Source organism: Colletotrichum spaethianum (assembly GCF_022836535.1).
Source record: "Colletotrichum spaethianum MAFF 239500 DNA, contig40, whole genome shotgun sequence".
NCBI lineage: Eukaryota > Fungi > Ascomycota > Sordariomycetes > Glomerellales > Glomerellaceae > Colletotrichum > Colletotrichum spaethianum.
Genome location: NW_026054810.1, coordinates 318,931 through 340,786, shown reverse-complemented (window position 1 = coordinate 340,786; position 21,856 = coordinate 318,931). Strand labels below are relative to the sequence as shown.

At 52.7% G+C, this 21,856-nt stretch overlaps 5 protein-coding genes across 5 annotated transcripts; 3 read left to right on the top strand and 2 right to left on the bottom strand.

Annotated features, from left to right (window-relative positions):
- Positions 1-2,656: 2,656 nt before the first annotated feature.
- Positions 2,657-4,488, top strand: ColSpa_10952 (efflux pump fus6; the record flags this gene model as incomplete). Its single annotated transcript, XM_049277164.1, has 2 exons — positions 2,657-2,832; positions 2,880-4,488. 2 exons carry the CDS (start codon positions 2,657-2,659, stop codon positions 4,486-4,488), a joined length of 1,785 nt encoding a protein of 594 aa, XP_049133121.1.
- Positions 4,489-5,128: 640 nt separating this feature from the next.
- ColSpa_10951 (pisatin demethylase) lies at positions 5,129-6,892 on the top strand (the record flags this gene model as incomplete). Its single annotated transcript, XM_049277163.1, has 4 exons — positions 5,129-5,360; positions 5,442-6,427; positions 6,491-6,625; positions 6,701-6,892. The coding sequence occupies 4 exons, from the start codon at positions 5,129-5,131 to the stop codon at positions 6,890-6,892; spliced, it is 1,545 nt and encodes a 514-aa protein (XP_049133120.1).
- Positions 6,893-10,596: 3,704 nt separating this feature from the next.
- On the top strand, positions 10,597-11,838 carry ColSpa_10950 (uncharacterized protein; the record flags this gene model as incomplete). The annotated part of the gene is made up of 1 exon (XM_049277162.1): positions 10,597-11,838. The coding sequence occupies one exon, from the start codon at positions 10,597-10,599 to the stop codon at positions 11,836-11,838; it is 1,242 nt and encodes a 413-aa protein (XP_049133119.1).
- A 1,729-nt stretch (positions 11,839-13,567) lies between these two features.
- Positions 13,568-17,011, bottom strand: ColSpa_10949 (putative beta-galactosidase C; the record flags this gene model as incomplete). Its single annotated transcript, XM_049277161.1, has 6 exons — positions 13,568-14,934; positions 14,994-15,585; positions 15,640-15,708; positions 15,770-15,904; positions 16,189-16,414; positions 16,500-17,011. 6 exons carry the CDS (start codon positions 17,009-17,011, stop codon positions 13,568-13,570), a joined length of 2,901 nt encoding a protein of 966 aa, XP_049133118.1.
- Positions 17,012-17,843: 832 nt separating this feature from the next.
- ColSpa_10948 (uncharacterized protein) lies at positions 17,844-18,914 on the bottom strand (the record flags this gene model as incomplete). Its single annotated transcript, XM_049277160.1, has 1 exon — positions 17,844-18,914. The coding sequence occupies one exon, from the start codon at positions 18,912-18,914 to the stop codon at positions 17,844-17,846; it is 1,071 nt and encodes a 356-aa protein (XP_049133117.1).
- Positions 18,915-21,856: the final 2,942 nt, after the last annotated feature.

Here is a 21,856-nt window from a genome sequence, read left to right as displayed (position 1 = left end):
TGGCTGACCGGAGGATAGTGAAGAATGCTGGTATTGTGGAGGTACACTGTAAATGCTGGGTCCCGAACATTTGGGGTTTCTTGGGGTCAGACTTGTGCTGCTGCCTGATCCAACAGCCACCTCGACGTGTGGCCCTTTGCCGATATCCTTGCGAGATCAACATCATTATGAAAGGTGACGGAGACTTCCAGGAGGAGGTTTGAACAAGATATGACAGACTGGCACTGTTATGGAGACATGGAAGCTGTCCGTTGACTTTTGGTGCAAGCATGAAGACAGAGATGGCCATCAAACGGTCCTGTTGGCACTTGGGTAGGACGGGAGACGGCGTCGTGGTGCAATTTGTTGCTGATGTCGTCGTCAGCAATACGAAGGACTTGCATGACATCGTCCTGTCGTTGCCAAACACTCCAGCTTCAGTCTGTATCGTTCCGTAGATGCTTCCGTAAGGAGTCTACCTCCGGAATCCGGTGTTTGTGATCTGCCGACAGCTGGGGCAACTTCGGCCGACTAGATAATCCATCCCGACTTCACACACGGTGTGTGATACTTTGTTCTGTGCACTCGCAGCGCTGTTCCCCTGTCTCTTCATCTCTTTTAATCAAAGTCACCCAAAATACCTCTGGAAGGTGGCAGTGGCAGCGGCTTCTTGAATGACGAAACAATCAAGACTTTCGGCATACTTCTCAGAAAAATCCGAGTCCAAATTTGACATGGCGAAGGCAAATTCGCTGCCTATTGTGGCCCGATTAAGCCACCAGAAGAGCATACTCATGTTCCACAACCGGATATGCAACACCTGATAACTTAAGATGAGAACAGGTCGCCTCTACTTCATGTGTAACACACCATCATTGCACAGAAGAGGACCCGTAGCATTTATTTCCAGCTTTTTTTCTTCTCTAGCGGAAGACCCCATCAGAAAATCCACTTGCCGTCCGGCGTTTCAGTGACCATTGGGGAAGTCGGAGACGAGGTCGCACACGACCCAGGCTCAGTATAACATTCTCTGCGGCCCAACCCCCGAATCAACATACGTGATGATCAAGCTTTCTTTTACTTAAGATTGGAGTAGGCTTTTTCAGGATGTCAAAGTTGACAGGATACTGGCGGTGCCCATGCGAACTTGTTTCAACCCTATTCGGTAAGGGGGTAGGATTTTGACCCCTCAACCACGAGGCATCGGGTAGCACCACGTATCAAGCGGGTGTTCCTGTGTTTATGCTGCAAGCTTAATGGGTTGGTCGAAAATACACAGATCCGGTAGTCAGTTCGGCCTCATGCCACCCTTCCTTCTCTTCTTCCTCGTACATAATGCTCCTGTAACATAAGCTGAGTGTGCACATTGTGGCACAGCCGGATTCCGACATCAACCAAGTACTGCCAGTCAGTTTTCCGTTGAACTAGCACAAGAGGTTCAGAATAAAACAGTGTTGCTTGATACAAAACTCCCCCTCTTTCAAGAAAAACCTGAGTGGCTTATTTACGAACGCTGAAGAGTCGAGGGGATCGTACGACAACGGGAACAGTTCCTAGCAGAGTGGTGTCAATTCCTCCATGTCTGTATCTGAGAAACGAACACTGGGATATTTGACTGGTGAGACCTGCAAAGAAGCCTCCATCTCGGCGGAGCTAGACGCACAATCGTTGTTAACGCCCCCCTGCCCTTCCATAGAGCCTTCACCATGGGTGTCTTTGTCTTGGGGGAAGACATTGGCGCTACAGCTAAGTTCAATGCGATACTGTACTCTTTGAGACCCAGCATCGAACATTTGTTTTCCCAGTCTCGTCGTTTTCAAGTTTGGTCTTACCTTGCACAGCACCCATCATTGTCCGTGTCTTCGCCTACTCAAGGTGGAACTGTCAGAGAAGATCTCACGTCCAAGCTGGCTGGGTTCAACGGGAAAACCTCATGCGAACCAGGCTTGGGCTTCGTGGGTAATTGCATGCGTGACGGGGGAACCTTGTGCTGAAAATGACGGCACTCAAAAGCAATCATTATATCTATGTATCAAGGCCGCTGCTTTCAAGTCCGACTATGTGCAGCTGCTTATCTCTCTGCTTTGCGTCGCCACTAACTTTTCGCATCAAAGAGAAGGTTGTGTGTTAACACATTCACGTCCCTGGGTGCGCTCGAGTCCTATTGGCTTCTGTCGACGAGATCACCCGCGTCTACCTTCCCTAGATATCTTTGGGAAAGTAGTCACATCTGGCAAGCATCACGCTACCTAGGCATCGCTGTTTCTTTTGCGAGTACAGTATTCTTCCTTCTTTGTGAACCAAACTGGTTGGAAAGCTTAAAGTTCTTTTCCATCGTTTTGGATGAGCACCGGATAGTGCAAGCAACAAGCCATACCTTCCAGCCTCCTGGCCACCTACCACCCCCCAGTCCGAACAGGTTCCTTTCCCAACTTGACAAGTTCTCTTTCTCCTGCTTTCTATCACACACCCTACCTCAAGATCGTCATCTTCCTCCACTTTGTTCTCAATCAAGTTGGGAGTCGTTATTCGAAGGTTTCGGAGCGACTTTTCAACTTCTGCTTCATAGAGGGGCGAATCACTTAGGGGCTGTTCTTGTCCGATATCTGAGAACAAGCGAGGTCTCTACACTGTCACTCATCTCAGCATTGACAGTGCCGTCAACTCCATTGCCACCATGGCCGCTCCGTCCTGCTCAGGCCGCCAGATATCCGATCATCTTTCCTATCCGAACCCCTCTTTGGGCGACACGGTTGGATTCGCAGCCTCAAACTTTGCTCCTTGCCAACCCGTCGAGATATCCATGGCCTCTAGGCGTAAGAAACTGATCCGCAAGGTCTCGATTGTCACCAGGTAAGAATGGTCCGATAACCTTGTACATAGCCCAGCTGACCATCAAGTCTACTCTTGGGTCTTTTCCTCGCCACCCTCGATACCTCTATCGTTGCCACTTCTCTGATCACCATCTCTGAAGAGTTCAACGACTATGCCAATGCTCCCTGGGTCCTATTGGCATACCTCCTCACCTACATGGGCTGCGCCGTCGGCATCGCCAAATTCAGCGACATCTATGGCCGCCGAACCCTCTTGTTTTACAGTTGGGCCGTCTTCTTGCTCTTCTCTGTCCTATGCGCTGTCGCTACCAGCATGCCAATGCTGATTGTTGGTCGAGCACTCCAAGGCATCGGAGGTTCGGGTCTCTACAGCCTTGCCCAGACTTGTCTCATGGAACACGGTCCCACCGACAATCCGCCCCTCATGGGTGCTCTCATCGGAGCCACTCTCGCCATAGCCTTTCTTCTGGGTCCTATATTGGGAGGTGTCATCGTTTCAAAGATCACCTGGCGCTGGATCTTTGGTATCAACATCCCTCTAGGCATTGCCTCCATGTTCTGCATTGCTTGTTGCTACCCTAGAGACCGTCGCGCATTCACGGTGTTCTCACTGAGGGGCTTGAGGAAAATCGACTTTTTCGGCATGATCAGTCTCTTCGCAGCTTCCGTCTTCCTGGTATTCGCCGTCGAACGGGGCGGCTCTCCTCCATACGGCTGGGAGCATCCCAGCGTCATCGCCAGCTTCGTCGTTTCCGGAGTCAACTGGATCCTTTTTGGAACGAGCGAAGCTTACCTCTATTTCAAGTACTGCCAGTATCCTGACCATGTTAGATGCGTTCATATCGAACCCGTTTTCCCCGTTCAACTAGCCCTGCGCCGCCCCTTTATGGGTGGCCTGGCCGTCACTTTCTTAACTGGGCTTCCATACGTGGCTTTGACCGTCATCATTCCGGAGCGCATGCAGGTCCTTGAGCAAGAAAACCCTCTACAATCGGGTCTTCATCTTCTTCCTATGCTGGGCGCCTGCGCGTTGGGATCGTTCCTCGCCGGAGCAATCTGCTCAAGATCCAACAAATCCGCTCTCGTCATGATTGTCGCCTCAGTGGCACAACTCATTGGTGTCAGCTTGATGCTTGTTATTTCACCCATCGACTCTTCCTTTGTTCCTGCTTATGGTTTCACTCTCATTTTCGGATTGGGTGTCGGTCTTGTCTTCGGCTCCGCTACCATACTCTCCGGGGTGGAGACTGACTCGACCCGGGATCATGCCGTCGCCCAAGGAGCCTTGGCTCAAGCTCGCGCTCTCGGCAGCTGTCTTGGCGTCGCGGTCTGCACTGCTCTCTTTAACAAGCGCCTCAATGCCTTGAACAAGCACCTTTCCCCGGAACAACTCGCAATACTCTATCAAACGCCCACCGCATCTGCTTACTGGAACAAAAGCTTGCTGCGCCTTATCCAGAACGTTTATGCTGGTGCATTCAGAGACCAAACAATCTTCATGATCATCACCTGCTCCATCATGATGGTTGCCGCGGTCTTCACCTGGGAGAATTCGCCCAAACCCATCAGCTGCCTCGCCAGCCATGCCCAAATCGCCGATAAGACAAGCATGCGGCGCGGACCCGACAACGATGACACCGAGATGAGCGACATGGGTAGTGTCCGTTCGGTCTGAGCTCCTTGATCTACACCGGCATCCTTGTATGGGGACACTCAGTTTGAGAATGAGAAAGTTTAGGGTTTGCTTCTTACGAGGATTACCGGGCACTAACGGAGAGGTGTTGGTGTGTCGGGTCGGGGTTTTCGAGTTTGGTGGTGTCATTTTTTTCCCCGCGATTCCGTTCTCACAGCATATCGGGATGAATTGATTATGCGTTCGACGTAGTTATGTGGTAGGCCTGTCAGGGACTTGCGGTAACAAATTCATCGTATCGGTTCCTGGTTCTGTTGGTGAAAGAAACATCTCGCAGGTTATCGCGACGTTACCCCTCCCGCCGTCCCGCCCCCGCGTATCCATATGCCAAACTTACAGTCGGTAACCATGCTCAAACTTCCCGAAAGTTAAAATGTCCGCATTTGCCCGTTTCCACCTTGGTCCGTGGACCCCGGCACTGTCGCATTAATAATGGAACTGGCCGATTCTCAATTCCCCACGATTGCCCGGTGTAGTAGGTTTAAAGGGCAAGGGCCCCTATTGAAAGCTTTGTATGTAGTCAGAAGCATGCGCTTAACTAGACTAGTTTACTTCTACATTTTCCTCCTTACATCCACCGAGTAGTCTTATCGTCTCAGACGAAGGTGTTGATAAAGCAAAAATGGAATCTCCTGATTTGTTCACGTCCATCGCTTCGAACCCCCCCGGTCTCCAGACTGCAGTCTACGTCCTTGCCGGGCTCATTTGCGCATTCTATATTGTGCGGCCCTTCTTGTCCCCGTTGCGATCCGTTCCAGGCCCATTTCTGGCGCGCTACACGGACGCGTGGTTCCTATGGCGACTGCACCGAGGCCATATCGAGCAAGACTTTCTAGCACTTCATAGGAAGCACGGTAACTAACACAAACAACCCCACCCCGAGATTGACTATCTCGGTCACTCGTACCAAGACCTGTTTCTGACTCGAGACCCAGGAGCCATTGTAAGATACGGCCCCAGCAGGTACAGCATCAAGCACCTGGAGGCGCCCAAGATCATTTACGGCCATGGACACCCCTTCGTCAAGAGCTCATTCTATCGGGCATACTCCCAACCAGAATTACAAGACTGGAACACATTTGCCGTCGAGAACACCAAAGTTCATTCTCAGCTGCGGAGACAGCTTCAAAGCGCGTACAGTCTGACCGCTCTCGTCTCGTACGAGCCATATGTGGATGAATGTGCTCGTATCCTCAAACAACGCCTCCAAGAGGTTTCTGTCGCCGGCTTGCCAATCAACTTCGCCCACTGGCTCCAGTGTTATGCATTCGACGTGATCGGTATGATCACCTACGGGAGTAGATTTGGCTTTCTCGACCACGGCGAAGACGTCCATGGAATCATTTCTGCCATCGACACCTCGCTGTATGATTCTTCGCATCTTTCCATGTATCCGTCCTTGCGTGTGCCCGCGGCTGTTATACGAAGATGGCTATCTAGAGGCAAATCCGGACTTGCCTTCGTTACTAGTTTTGCCCAACAGAACATCGACAATTTCCGCGCTAATTCCAAGACGGCGACCGGGGAACCAGAGAAGGAAGACAGCGGCAAAATGCAGTCATTCCTTGAAAAGTTCTTCCTGAAGCATGAGGCGGATCCTGCGACTTTCACACTTATGCACCTCTTGTCAGGCTGTCGGGCCAACGTAATGGCAGGCTCTGACACGACGGGTAGCAGCCTGTCAGCCGTCTTTTACTACTTGATGAAGCGACCCGACTGCTATCAGAAGCTGCGGGAAGAAGTCGACGCAGTCCAGCCGTCCCAGACCAAGGACTTCATTTTCCGCGAGACCCTGAACATGCCGTATCTTCAAGCCGTTATCAAAGAGGCCCTGCGCGTCCATCCGGCTTTTGGTACGCCTCTTGAGCGGGTAGTGCCTGAAGGCGGTGCCACCATCGCCGGCCGATTCTTTTCCGCAGGCGTAAGGATGACTGTCCTCCTAATTACATGTGTATGATCATTATGGGCTAACCAGAGCAAACAGATCAAGGTTTCTGTACACTGTTGGGTAGAGAACAGAAACGAGCTCATTTTCGAAGACCCTGACGAGTTCCGGCCCGAGAGGTGGCTCGTCGAAGACGAGAACAAGCTCGCGCTCATGAACCGTCATTGGATCCCGGTAAGTGCTACAACGACTAATCCACAAAGCACGTGTATGAAGTATTTTCTTTGGCTGACACTTCCCGCCCTACAGTTTGGACTCGGTACTCGCACCTGCATCGGGAGGCACATATCCATGCTCGAGATATCCAAGCTGGTTCCGCGTATTGTCCGCGACTTCGATTTCAGACTACAGGAAAGAGCCGACGAGTCGTGGGAAACCAAGAGCATGACGTTTGTGAAGCCAAAGAACTTCATGGTTACCGTTAAAGCCCGCACTGGGTAGGTCGATTGTCGAGCTTGCTGGTCTCCAACGCCAGGAGCAAGCGGCAGTGGCACTGTCCAGAAGCCACTAGGTTCGTTACATAACTGTCATCGTTTGGTTGTGGAGCCAGATGTTTGTCTGGCACGATTGAGCCCTCTAATTTGTCGGGCAGCAATCGTGTTGTACTTGGCCTTGGGTGCCCGTCTTAGCTGCTTAGGATACTTCTACACTTAGACAGATACATCTAACGTTATCTCTCTACTGCATTCGTCAAATCCCCAGCAGAGGTTGCATAATACCACCAATTGAGTGATAGCTTCGATCATCTCGTTCTCTCGGCGCCAAACTCTTGATGCCTCCAGTCGGAAGGCGGCGAGACCAACCATATCTTTTCTAGCTGCATCCAATAATACTACAGGCATTTCAAGTCTCCAAAGCGTATCGCTCATGTTAGCGCTAAGTCAGTAAGCAACAGATCACTTACTACTCAATGAGATGTCAACCAGTTGTTCATTTTGAGTTAAACTTGTGGGCGCCAATGATATACTTAACTTTGAACATGGACAGGGCCTAATCTGGAAAGGCAAGTGGATATCCCCTTGTTCTGGATTAAAACGCCACCCTACATCAACACATGCGTGAGTTCCGAAAACCGCCTGGCTTGCATACCCGATATTTAAGCTTGGCTCATAATCAAGCTGGAGAAAAAAACCTCCGAGTGCACCGCTCCCGAAACTCTGAGTGCTTGTGGGTGCGCTTACGGTCACTGCTGACATTCTTGGCAACGGCACTTACATCCAAACATGGAAAGCGAAGGTTTTATCATCGCAACATCATGTTATTGGCGTGCGTGGCCGCATGCCGCAAGACGTTGGATCTTCTCAGCATCTATCTCCATCTCCTCATTTATTGACTGAAAGCTGGATGGCTATACAGAGTTCAGACTTATACTAAGACCATGACCTTTCTTTCCCATCTGTCCCACACCTCGTCATTGACTGCGTCTATGTGAATACGGCCAATTCCTCTCCTCTCATACCGCCCCTCTCTGTCAAGCTCTACCAGCATGACGTAGTGAAAACACCGTACTGAGCCTGTATCCACCTGATATTTATCATCAAGAAAGACGGTACGGTCAAGAATACCATCGACTCTGGACTGACTGCCGTATGCCACTAACAAGAACTCGCACATACGGTTTTCCCCTTGGCTTTTGAGATCTCCTGCCCAGAAATGATCCGGCGACGGCAGCATTCCACAAGCGTCGCCATCTTTGTCGAGTATGGTGAAGCACGGAATAGCCTGCTCGTGGTCCACCAGCCATTCCCGCAAAATATGCGCTCTGGGCGCTACTCGGAGCTTGATGCAGGTTCCCCAGAAGATAAGGGGGCCGCAACTAAGCCCTGTACCCCTCGCCTGTAGAATTCCATGACTGAAAGCCGGTTCGGAACCAGACTCCCACTGAGTCTCCAGGACCTGAACCAATGCATCTCCAACCCGCATCCACCACTGAATCATCGGTAGTAGGCCTTCAAAGTCCTGGTAATTCATCATGTCAAACTGGTACCCTACTTTGCCTTCCCACGCAGCCCATGACCACGTCGGCAGCAGAGGCGCTTGCGTCTCCCCCTCGCCCTGAAAGCGCCGTCGCTGTGGCCCAGTTGGATACCATAAAAGAGCGTCGTTGAAGTGGTCCCGCGGCAATGCAATAAAGAATCCTCTTGAGCCAAGATGAGTTACAAGGCGCACCATTATCCCCGTAAAAGCGTACAGGATATCGGTTCCAAAAGTCAAGTTCCTAGGGCTGTATCCGGCCACCAACAACGCATATTCTTTGAAACTTTGGCGAGACGACACCCGGGACAGGAAATCCGAGTTGAGAAGATAGTCAAGTTGCCCCTGGCGGACGTACGGTCTAGCGGTGTGTCGCTCAAATCGAGCCGTACCCTCTGCTCTGACATCCTCGCATCGCGAATCATGACCGCAGCGAAAGTAAATCTGGTGATCCGTGAATACTAGACACCGAGGTGATAGAACCCCTTCTTGGAATGTCCAGCCGCGAGTTGACCACCGGCTTCTGTGTATAGCCTCCTCGTAGTTGGGCAGAGCGACGAGGAGGTCGAGGTTTCCGGCTTTAGTTGAGAGCTGTCTGTGGGTTCTCTTGAGCCCGTTGATGCCAGGGATACCATAGTCCTGTCGGGAGTCGCATTCTGAGGCCGCAATGAGGGTAAATACAGACCTGCCGTAGACTTTATCCATGGATTTGATGAGACGATCTTTCGTTGAAGGATCGTCTTGAGTAATACACAAGGCATCGACCCACAAATGCCTCATCCCCATACCTCGGGCGACATCCATGGCATCAAGAATAACTCTCGAAAGGTTGATACGAGACTTTTCGAGGGATCCAGGTTGATGAAGTTGTTCAAAGTTTTTCAATCGCAGTTGTGTGGTTTCAAACAGCGGCCAGACGTAGCTCAGTGCTATATATTCAGAATTCCAAGGGATCGATACAAGGCAACTACTCTCAACGTCTATGACGATGAGGTTCTCGCTGGCGTTGTGAGACTGCGCCATGTCTTGTTTTTCTTCAACATGATGTTGTACGCACTCTTCAACCCATGATCGCGCCAGACTCATGTCTGCCACGTTCTGATCAACATAGCGGCCATAAAAGCGCGGGTTCTTTCCAAGACGGACTGCGCTGTCGGAGGCAAGGCGAATACCGATCTCTGACACACAGGATCCGTCAAGACCCGTCAACAGGGCTTGGATCTGATATGCCCGGTCTTGTCTCCGTTTTGGCAGGGGTTTTGCCGCAGGTATTGTGGTGACTAGGACGAAATTTTCGCTTTCAGTCGGGCTTTCGATATTTTCTGGTGCTGCCCTCGTGAAAGCCTCCGTGAGAAGACGGCATAAGTTGCAGCTGTTGCAGCGAGCAATGTCTCTGAACCAGCCAAGATGATGTTTCCGACCAGGCACAAAGGCTAGCAGCTTATCGAGCTCGAGTTCCTCGCAGGCGAGACACACCCCTCCAGGTGCGGGTGTATGTGGAACAAGGTCATCAGGCCGAGGAGGCTTGATAAAGACAAAATCTTCTGCTCCGGTCTTGATGTAAGTCTCATTCTCCAAGCTGCCTGCCTGATATGTCGGGAAAGCCCTCCAATATCCTCGATGAGGTGCGTCAGGGTTCATGTAGTCCTGGGATCCCAAATGAATTTCCCCGGTCCATTGCTCTGGCTTGGGTTCGCTATGAAAGTCTCGAATGATGAGACGGTGGGCTGGAGGCTCTTGTGAGAGTCCTTTCGTGTTTTGTTCCATGGTGCGCCTCGGCTTGAAATGCTCACCATCGGTTTGATTAGAGGAATTATACAAGACAGATAAACTGAGGGATAAGCTTCCAAACAGGGAGTTGTGGAGATTTGAAGAAGCAGATTGAGGCACAACTCCTCCCGCAACTTGTCTTGCAACCTGCATGTCAGACAGTGACGTGGATGTGGCCCATATTTTTTCGACATTACACAGCATGGAATTGCACGACTACAACCCCCGCATCGCTAGGCAGTAGTATACATATAGCAGCAGCCCCTTGGACAAACGATAGCCAGACTTACTCGAAATCCATTCAAGAGAGGCTGGATTCGCAAAGCACTTTGAATCGCAGTCACCTTGCGCAAGCTTTATCCTGTCAAATCGCATTTCAACAGTCAAATCAAAATACCAGCATGCCCGTCACTCTGAACATCGTCAATCATCCTGCTAGGCCATGGGAGGATGACAAGGTCACTACGCCCGAGGAACTCTTCGAGAGGGCCTGCCCAAGGGATTTTAAACAAAGCGAAAGATTAATCCAAACTTCACTCTCGCGCCGTGTTTTACGCGAAACACACACTTCCCCATCTAAAAACGGCCTCATATGGGCCGCTTATCATGCGTACAGTAACCACCATCACCTAACCCTCCGCCCAGAGGACATCTGGTTTGCAATCTTGACCCAGCTGAGCTTCTACATCAACGCCAACGCTGAGGACTTGCGATCCTTTTTTGTTGATCATAAGGGAAACAAGGAACTCGAGGTCATCGACGCAGGATCACTGGAGTACGCCAACTTTGGAGCCTTTGCTCAACGCATGACGCACATGATCGCCAAAAACGTCAAAGATCCCGAGTTAAGAACCTGGGTCATGCCATCGTTCTCTACGACAACGGACACCGACCGGGTTGTTGCATCCGTCCTATTCATGGGCGCGATGCAGAAATACTTTTCTTACGGCTTTACAATGTGCTGCGGCATCCCTTCGGTAACGCTGCTGGGAGAAGTAGCGGACTATCAAGAAATTCTAGCACGGCTTGACAAGATGGAACAGCTTGGAGACGAGCCAACGCAGTTCGCCGAAATGCTGCGGCCAATTCTGCGCCACATGATCCTCTCCTTTCACGAGCCCACAAGCCCGCAGGTCGCTGCCTTCTGGAACAAGATAGCGACGCGAGAGCAGCGGGGAAGCGGTATGGACTACATGTCAGGATGGATTAGCGCCTTCTGCTACTGGAGTTCTGAAGGCAAGGCAAGGTGGCGTTCTCCAAAGAAAGCTGTGCTCGATGGGGTCTCATACCCGTTAGTCGACTTCAACGCGGTTCCGGACGGGATCTGTTCGGTTCCTGTTACTGTCGACGATAACGGGGATGTATACAGTTGCACTATGCTAGCAGGGTCTTTTGGCATACAGGGCATTCCCGAAGCGGCAGCTGAAGACTCCCCTGAAGGTTCAGAAAGCACTGGAAGCCAAGCAACTCCTCCGGCCTTGACTAACATTCGACCTTTGACGGGGTGGCTCATGTATGAAAACAAGGAAAATGCAGCTGCGTTGGATTGCGAGGAGGAGGAGAGTCTGTCAATGCGGTACGAGCCAGGTATGACTCCGGAGTCGGTCTTGCGAATGGACAGAGGCATACTGCAAGAAATTTGACAGGTTATTGTTGATTTACTCGTCCAGTCGTTAGGGGACTGAGAATTGCATGGTGGCTCCTCTGCTAGAAATTCACAGAGTTATGACAGTGCACTTGTCCAATGACCTAGTCTGCATGGATACCCATCTAGATGAATGAAGGAATAAAACAACACGATGCAAAAGATCAACGAAGATGTATCAAAGTCGATAGCTTCCCACTCACGTTTTGACCAACAGCTACTGAGAGCTTCTTACACTACACGAAGAACCGTTCCTTTTCTGACCGTCCATCAGTCATTGATGACCTTGAGTTAGAGCAGAGGTTCTTCTCATCCAGAATCGGAATCGCAGGGATTCTTTAACTCACTGTTCGGTGTAAGCAGGGCGGTGCGAATTGCCAGGAAAGACCGCAGCTGGTCTTTGTGCCATTTGTTACGCACGCCTCGAATGTAGTAGGTCTTGCTCTGCTTGATTTCAATGCCTCCTGGCGGCTCAGTGATTGGTGCTGGCTGAGATGCGATCAGGAATCGGCGATAGATAAGAGTGCTTAGAGCCGCGAGGTCAGCTAAGAAGCTGACTTGACTGAGAGCCTGCCGGGCCATGTTCTATCTTGTAGGCAGGTGAAAGAAGGCCACCCGGTTGATTCAATAGTCCACTCCAATATGACAAGTCGTGATGGACGCTTTTAGCCTGTCAGAAGCTGAGGTTGCAAAACGAAGAGAAGATAAATGTGATGAAGCGAACCGTCTAAGCATAACGGAGTCCAGCAACGCCAGTCAGGCAACTGGATGCCTTGAGAAAAACAGTGCTGGCGTGAGGGGGGCAAAGAGCTGCAGGTGTTGGAAGCGCTCAACTGGGCCAACCGGTCCGTTGACTGGTTTGTCTACGACAAGGTCAATCGCGAAGAAGAGTGCCGAGCGGGGTCACTTAACGTTTAGACATCGTGCATTGAGACAGATACAGGTAGCAATATTCAATCGTCCTCGTGTAGAATGTGCCATGGTCCTTTGGACTGATTCGTCATATGTAATCCTGAAGTCTAGGTCTATGTAAGTGCAGAAACCCTGTCATACTGGACCAGAGAGTGCATTTTGGCAGCGAACGGCATTACGTTGGCGAAGCCTGCATTTAGACCACTGGATGGATTTTTAGCAGATGGCCATCGGCCAATTATGGCTCTATTAGAGATTGCTGTTTGACTACTCATTACTGCAAGTATGATTTACCAAGCCACCTGATTAAGTCTGCTCCAACACCGCTAAAGAAGCTGACCAGAAAATTCAGCAACACCCAGTTCACCTTCTGATATTTCCAACAGAGAGGACGTCCGAACCGTCGGTGAACCGGGGTGTTTCACTGCATTTTTAATCCCGCAAGAGACGTTGAAAGTCAGCAAACTACGAAGATTGGTGTGTGTAGAGGAGGTGTCTTAGTCTCGAGGCGGAGATTGTGGCAGAGCCGTACCACTCTTTTTCGATCTGATGGCATGTGCATACCAGCACCTGGCAAAAGGGGGTCCGGCAAAAGAGGGGATTTTCCCACAACAAATAGTTAGATCCACGAACAATAGTTACAACAAGGATATCTTATCAATTGATGTACTTCGACATTAGTACATAGCCCTTTTGGCTTTGCTGCCGGGCGTAATGAAGTGTGTTTGTGTGTGTGTGTGTGTGTGTGTGTGTGTATCTAACAATCACTGCGCTGCTACAAAGTCGTCGTAGGTCGCCGTGTAACAAGGGACCGCCTAATACGCCCCCTCCCTCTGGCTCCACGCCGGCCCGTCCACAATCTTCACCTCCTCTCGCCCCGTCGTCACCACCTCCCCGGCATCCAGCCGGAAATTCCGTACCTTGGCCCCACCTTTCCCAAGGGCCCAGACGGCCAGCCCGATCGAGTTAGTCCCTTGGTAGCGGAGGATGCCCTCCGGCACGGGGAACCTCGTCTGCGGGCCGATGTTGCTCATGTACTTGCCGAACTGGAACCCGTTGACGTAGAGTATCGCCCGGTAGGCCCCCGCCGCGTCGGTGTCGTTGGTTGGCACGATGTCGTCCAAGACGAACGCCAGGGGAATGTCGAAGTCCGACGCGGGGAGGCTCAAGTCCAGCGTCGCAGCGTAGAACGCCACGCCGGGGGCGTCGATGCCGTCGAACGGCGAGCGCTGCGCCGTCAACGCCGTTGCGGGCGGAGACGGGAGATGGTACCCCTGACGCTCGAAGAACAGGCCGCCTTCGTTCAGCGGGCCCCGGAAGCGGTCCGCGTAGTCTTCGCCGCCGAGGTTGCCCGTGATCTTCCACGTCGTGACGTTCGTCGGCGCGCCGGACGCGGACGTGATGCTGTAATCCATGATGCCGCGCGGGGTCTTCATCTCGTCCGCCGGGATTATAAAGTTCTCCTCCAGGCCTGTGGTATCGACGAGGACGGTGAGGACGTACGTCGCGCCCGCGGTCAGGTTCGCGAGAGTGTAGTTGGAGGCGTTGTCTCCGGCGGGGCTGTCGTGGGTGTTGGCAAAGGAGCCGAGGAAGGTGTTGTTGAGCCAGACGGAGCTCGCGAAGGCGGAGCCACCCTGGGTTGTGATGTTGAGGGTGTCTTCGGTGCCGGCGGCGGTGAAGTAGCCCCGGAAGACGAGGGTGCTCGCATGAAAGCCGTAGTCTGAAGCAAAGAGGGAGACGGGGGTCGTCAGGTTGGCAACTGTGTTGTTTGTGGTGGTGTGGTCTGCGAGCGGCCAGGCCGAGTCGTCGTAGCCTGGGCGGATTTCTGGGAGTGAGTCGAGGGAAGTCCAGTTGAGCGCCTTCAGGTCGGGAAGGGTGAAAGTGCTGTCCACAAGAGATGGTTGTGCTACCCAATTTGTCAGGTTGTTTGTCGTGTACTCAAGTGGCTTTCCGTTGACTGCTAGCTTTGTGACCTCCCCGTCGACACCCAATATTTCTAGCTCGGTGGTGCGGTTGAAGTCTGCTTGAACCCTGAGTGTGTCGCCCTGTACCGAGACCGATCTGATCAGGTAGCCGCCGTTGATTATGAGAGAATCGGGGTTCATGATCGACGTCCCATAGGAAGGCTGGCTGCTTCTACCCGGTTTGTCTGTGACCCAGTAGTTGTACGCAGAGTTGCGATCTTCTCATTGTCAGCTCAAAACATCTCGTGTTTGCAATATTTCAATGTGCCGCGCTTACCTAGGATGTAAACAAACAGCTGGCCAACTTGGACAACTCGGCGAGTCGTCGAAGTCGCCCAACTCAAAACCAAAGTGCCGTTGACATGATGGTTGTCAACACCGGTTCCCTCAGCGAGGAGAGACGTCGCATTTGTCTTGATCGCCATTTCATGACTCTCGTCGGGACCGCCATAAACAATGAGAACCGTCTGGTTCTTGTATTGTTTCCACGTGAAGATCTCCGCCGTCGAGTACAAAAGAGTCGTGTTCCCGACTGGGTAATCAGTGACAATAACCTTTGAGTCGCGGCGTCCGAGCTGGAGCTGCTCGCGGAACTGAGGAACGGTGATGTTTCCCTCGGAGGTCGGCAGCTGGATGGTGTAGTCTGTCGTGGCCAGGCTATAATAATTGCTGTGGCGCACTACGAAGAACGAGCCCGTGCCATTCCCTAACAGTGGTGTCACAGTAATGTCGCTGGTCTTGCTATAGACACCCACGGTCGAGTTGTACGGCGTTGCAGTCAAGTACGTGGGCGAGACTTTCAAGAATTGGGCCTCGAGCTTCAGTTCGGAGAACTTCTCTCTCCCAACGCCTCTTTCTTCTGTAATCGCCTTACGAAGTGTTAGTCGGTTTGACACCATGTCTTGAGCAAATCTCAGACTTACTGCGCCGTAATCATAAGACGTATAACCTCCTGGGTGCCCCAGGTTACCCCAATTTGTGCCGCCAAAAATCTGAGAGGGCGTCAGTCTGCCGTGCACTAGAAAGGTATCAACCGAAGGGACTGTCACTAACCATATAGAGATTATATATAGTGACACCAGCCGCGAAGTTGTTCTTATAAAAAACCCGCTCAAACTCGTGATTAACCAAGGCCGCGCATTTCTCGAAGCCAGGCCCGCCAAACGGGTCAAAGGAACCGCCTTGGAACTGTGGGACATAAGCTTAAGTTTCTCTGTTTGGATTGATCGCCGTACCTCTACTATCGAGTATGGAGTGTTCGGACTTTGTTGTAAATGCAGTGCTCTGAAATTGGTCGGTAGTTGATTGTCCGGCCATATATTCGGATTTGCCTAAGCACCAATGGTCAGTAAGACATGCAGGATGATCGGAGACGCAGCGAGTATTGCTCACGCAGTCAAACCCCAAAGGATAAGAATCATGTCCCTAGATCTGTTAGCTGTTGATCGTCACTGGGCTCAAGTGTCGCATACGTAGATATCCACAGCTCCCACACCCGTTCCAGGCGCATTGTGACCCGCAGGCCTGGCATCGTTGCTGATGAGCGGCACGACGATGCCGGCTTTGCGTGCCTGGTCGATGACGTACTGAAAGTACTTTCCATCGTCGCTGCTGCCGTCCTCAAAGTTGGTGTATTCGTTCTCTGGCTGGAGCAGAATGACCGGTCCCCCGTTGGTGACTTGAGCCTTGGCAATAATGCTGCAGAGCTTTTCCATGTAGCTATTGTAATAGGTCAGCCATATAGTCCATCCAAACGGCCAGTTCTTATGTAGAAAGAGCTTACTTGTCTGTCGCCGACAGAAACTCGGGATCGGAGGTCCTCAACCTCCCTCGAATCCTCGTTAGCCATCCAGGAAACCCACCACCCGAGGCCTCGGCGTTGATATACGGTCCAGGCCGCGCAATGAGATACACTCCCGCCTTGGTCGCAGCTTCGAAAAACGGCTCAAGATCAAAGATGCCCTCAGCGCTAAAGTCGCCAGCCTTCCCCTCGAGGAGAGCCCAATCGACGTAAAATGACACAGCGTTGAGGCCCAGGGCCTTGACCTTTTGGAACAGGTCCAACCAGAGGGACGGGACGGGCAGGCGGAAGGGATGGATCTCCCCGGAAAAGATCATCACGCGCTCGCCGCGGACGAAGAGCGAGTGCTCGTCCCAGGTCACTACATCTTGGAGCTGGTCTCTCTTGTGGGCGTCGATGATGAGTGTATGAGGACGGCCTCTGATGCCGCCCGTTGCCGAAGCAGAGCAGACGCCGAGAGCCAGCGAGGCAAGCGAGAATAGTGAGAGCCTCATTTTGACAGGAACCTAGTGGGTAACTTGGCTGTCAAGGAAGAGGACGAGGAGTAGGAGGAGGAGGGTGCTAGTCCAAGTGTTGTCCATACATCATATATATCAGTCAACCTCGGTTGATCTAAATCGCGAGCTCTGAAATGTCCTCGGAACCCGATATCCTTCAGAGTTCTAGTGCCATATTCCGCGCGAGATCCAGTATTCCAGGTTAGGTGCGTAGTGATCCCCATGTTCGTTTCCCCTCATTCAAGACCCGGGACGCTGCAGTAGCGCGCTGGGAGAATGAATGGTAAATACCCGGAAGAACAGGTGTGATTAGCTTTGCATACGAAACGATCGTCCGATGCCTGTGAGCTTGGAAAGCTTAGCCCAGCGTATGCAGCCATTCCCGGCGCTGCACCGGTCGAAACAGCTGGGTTAAGCTTTGTCGGCCGGGTCGGCTGGAACCGTGCGGCGTCCTGATAGGCGTGGTTATTGGTGCATCTGGGTTGGCTATTGCAACTTTCCAATTTGGTCGATCTCGGCCGATGGCCTCAGTTAGCGGATTCGACGGTGCCGTGTACTTTACAAGCACCAGAGGCTCTCTAGTGTTGTCCATGGTGACTCGCTGTGAATTAACGCGACGCCCGTTGCTTCTGCCCCGCAAGATGACGAGAAACTGCAAGTGCCGCGAACAGAAAACCTGTGGATTGTGGCTGCACGGTAGTATCAAGCCTGCATCTGTCGGTTGTCGAAAGTGATCCGACTGCAAAATGTAACCCAACGACTCTTAATGACCAGTTGGTGCATACAGACGATTGACCAACCGCGTCCGATGCAGGCCATATGACGACATTCAAACAAGAACCCAGTCCAACTCCTCGCCGTGATCCGATCTAGCCGTTTGCCCCTCGACGAAGCCGACCGGCCGGCCGTCCTTCTTCCAGACCTTGCCGTCCTTCATGACAAAATCGACTTTCCGCAATGCCCCCGCGTCTGTTCTCGGGTCCGTCTCCAGGGCAATGATGTCGGCTCGGTACCCTTTCTCGATCGAGCCGAACGAGAAGCCGCTTTTCTCCTTGCCGCAGCTCTCCCAGCCGCCAATGACACATGCTTCCAACACATCCGCCACGGGAACTCCAGCCCGGATCATGAGCTCCATCTCCAGGGCACCTTCCCCGTGGGGAAAGGCTCCTGTGTCACCGCCAGCAGCGAGACGTACACCAAGATCGTACGCTCTCTTCACCCGTTTGCTAATGTTGCCAAAATCTGGCGAGCTCCGAAGCACCGCCAGTGTCGGGACGAAGATGGTTCCACGGCGGCGCATTTCCCGGAAGACCTCGTCGGTCGCCTCGTTACAATGCTCAATGGTGTCGACGCCTGCCTTGACCGCCATGAGTGCGCCCTTTGCGGTGCCCGCGTGACATGCCACAGGCAAGCTGCCTAGCTTCGCTTCTTGCACGATCGCATCCATTTCCTCCTGGTTGAACATGACCACTGCCGGATTGGGATCTGCGGGAAGAAATGGAATCGCATCCCGTGGTGGCTGGATGGGAGGTGGAAATCGCATCACTTTTCGTCGATAGTCGGCATAGAACTTGATGATATCCGCGCCGTCACCTGCGCGGCGTCGGACTGCCTGCCTCACGCCCACTGGTCCATCACACGCATCAGAGATTCTCGGAAGCTTGGCCAGTGTGTTCTCGTGACGAACTTCATAAGATCCGGTGCTTGCAAGGCATTCCGTAGCGACAAACAGCCTGGGACCTGGCAGGAGCCCTCGGTTGACACAGTCTCTGAGGTTCGCGTCAAATGATCGCATGCCCTCGGTACCCAAATCTCTGTATGTCGTATAGCCGGACAGCAACGCGGCGCGGAGATGGTTAGTAGCACGCACGATTCGCTCCACGATGCTTTCGTCTCGCATCTGGACGGTGGACGAGGCTTCACTAAGCTCTGTCAGATGAAAGGCTCACAGGCGTCCGAGTCTGCCACGGCTCACTCGTATGAATGCAAAAACACATGCGTATGGGCGTCGACAAATCCGGGCACCACGACTTTCCCCCGAAGGTCGATACCCCCTTCATTCAGAGCGGGATCGCCCCCATCTGCCCGACGATACACATCCTCGATGGTCCCCTGCGAGAGGTCAACAACAATCGAGACGTCTTTGTCAAAGGTTTTCCTCCTAGCATTGAATAGTAGCGATGTGTGCAGCGTAATGCGTGAACCAAAGACCTCGCGACTCATGTTTGCGAAAGCAAGGCAAGATTGTTGTGTGGTGAAGATTAAGGTTGTTGCAATGCCTGGCCAGTGTCACTTGAGTTGCGGGGGCTCGTAAAACAGATCTCTCCAAGCAGAAACAGATCAGAACCATTACGTGGTGACATAGGGATGACTTGTGGTTTCGAAACAGTTTGTTGGGCGGTAGACTGGTTCCCGCGTTGATTCCAGGCTGACGTACGGCCCGCGTTTGACCTAACCACCCTTGGCAGCTCGGGAGTCTTCGACTTCTACCAGGGTCTTGAGTTTGGGGTCCGCCGGCCGGCACCGGAGGACGCACGGATATAAGTAGGGTGAGCGTTCACGGAGACAAACATGGTGGAGCGTCCGCCGGTAGGAGGCACTTCGCAACCTAGGTTCCTATCCTGTTATGCTGGGGGTGGCACAACTGCCTGAATGGGAAGGGAAAAAAACACCTCTGAGTAGGCGACGGGTTCAAAGCGCAGTCGGTTGCTCGGTCGGCCGCTAGGCTTGAACGCTCACTAAACGTCGTTGGGGAATTTCTATGAGGCTGTGGGCTCCGCGAGACCTAGCTTGTGTCCGAGAGCAAGTGGCTACACCAACAATGCGATATCCACATCGGACGGATTATCATTCTGCCATCGGCTGCCTCTTGATACCGTCCGCTCATGTTTTACTCCGGGATGTGGGTAGAAGAGGAATCCATAACGAAGAGATGAGGCTTTCCGTAGGGAGTGCCCTGGTTGCGTCAAAAGTAAGCAAAATGCGGGTTCAGCTCCAGGGTTCTCATTTCACATTGACTCGTCGTTCAGAGGTTCATCTGGAGATTTGCAGCCGCGTGTGCGCATCGCATGGGGAGATGTTTCCAAGGGCCGAAACCCCGGCAGATCAAGTTTCTGCCGAAGACCACCCCAACGGCTCGCGCCACGGACGCCATCAGTGGAATGGTTGTTGATAGCATCATTCTGCAGGCTGCGGTTACCATACAGAGTAGTCTGCTGTTACAGGGACGGTCGATGAAGGGCAAGGACCCTCGAGCGCGGAAGTGACGTCGGCCTCCGCGGATGGCAAATCCAAATGGCTCAGTGAGGCGATGCTGGGCGACCGAGAGATGCTGGGCCTGCGCCGGGCCCTATAAGACCCATCACATATCGGAGGGTAATTGACAGTTTGGAAGGGGGCAGCGGAGAGCAACCGACGAATGCCGACTTCTGACAAGGCAGTGGAATCCGGATTTCACGACGAAGCCGGGAGGAATGACGAAGGCTGTAAGGGGAACCGGGGACCGTCGACGGTGGGTACGACGGGCTTGGAAGACCCTGAATGGAAAACAGCCGGGTTGGGCTGGGCAGAAGTGGAGGTGCGGGCGAGCGTGAGCGACGGGTAGGTGCTGAAAATAGAGACAAAGATCGGCCCAGAGCAGGCATGTTGCATTGCGCTGGTTGGGGGCAACGGGTGACCTGCTGGCAGCCATCCGCCGCCATTATGCATTGTGTTGCATCGTTTCCAATGTACATAGTAGTTGCTTGGAAGAAGTTGCGGTTGGGGGATGCAGAGTTTGGCCGGGTCTGCGGAAGGATGGACAACCGTGTCATTCCTTGCTGTTTCGACCGGTCGATGCAGAAGTACGGTACATAGAGAGAAGCAGAGGCTCAAGAAACCTCAATCTTTAACGCATCGTCATCATCGTAGTGGCTGGCATCGACTGCAACGGCAAATCGACCAGACAGACTGACCGTGTTATTTTTGGGACCTCAGCGCCTGCCTAGTGAAGAAAGAAAGAAAAAACAAAAAAACAGCGCGGTATCTCACTTGGCTTGTTCCATTTGCCGCCTATGGAAAAACCCCCGATGGAGGGAGAGAATGCAGCAGCATACCCAAGCGTTTTCAGCAGGCTGGGCAGCCTCATGGGGCGATCCTGCTGGGCTAGAAGGGCTAGAAGAGGCCGTTCCCAACGGCCTGGCCGCTAGACGTTGCTGACATTTGGGACTGTTCCTCGGCCACATTCTCGGAGCAAGCAACGAGCAACAAGCACAGCATCGAAGTACACTACATAGCACTATGGATGCTAGCACCAAACGGCGGACAGACTGAGCGCGAGTTTGGAGCTGGACTTGTGCGGAGGGAGGGAAGAATGGGAATGAGGGAGAAGCCGCGTCATTCGCCGGGGGTTCAAGGAGTGGAGCCATAAACCACTTCCACTACAGAGTACCTGACTTATGTACATAGGTAGTACCAGGCCTACGGCACAAGGTCCACAGCTACGGATACTGTGGTACAGTACTCTTACCCATTCCTCTGAGTGGCTACAGTATCGATCATCGCGTGTGAACATCGCCCCTCGCCGTGCCAAGGTCTCCACCCTCGGGCCAATGAAAAGTCGTCATCACGCAGCAAGCGAGCACATCCGAGGGGGGCCAGCCTGACGTCTTAGGCAACAAGGCCGCCACCACGTTGTCCCTTGCACCCTCTTCCCCATCATCCCGTTCTCTTCCTGCTGTTGCTGGTCTCCCTTAGGTGCTTGGTGCATGCCCGTGCAACGTAGTGGGTGCATCTTTTTTGCTTGGGTTTCCCGTTGATTGACGCTTGTGGTTCGGGAAGAAGCCAAGAACAGCCACCACACGG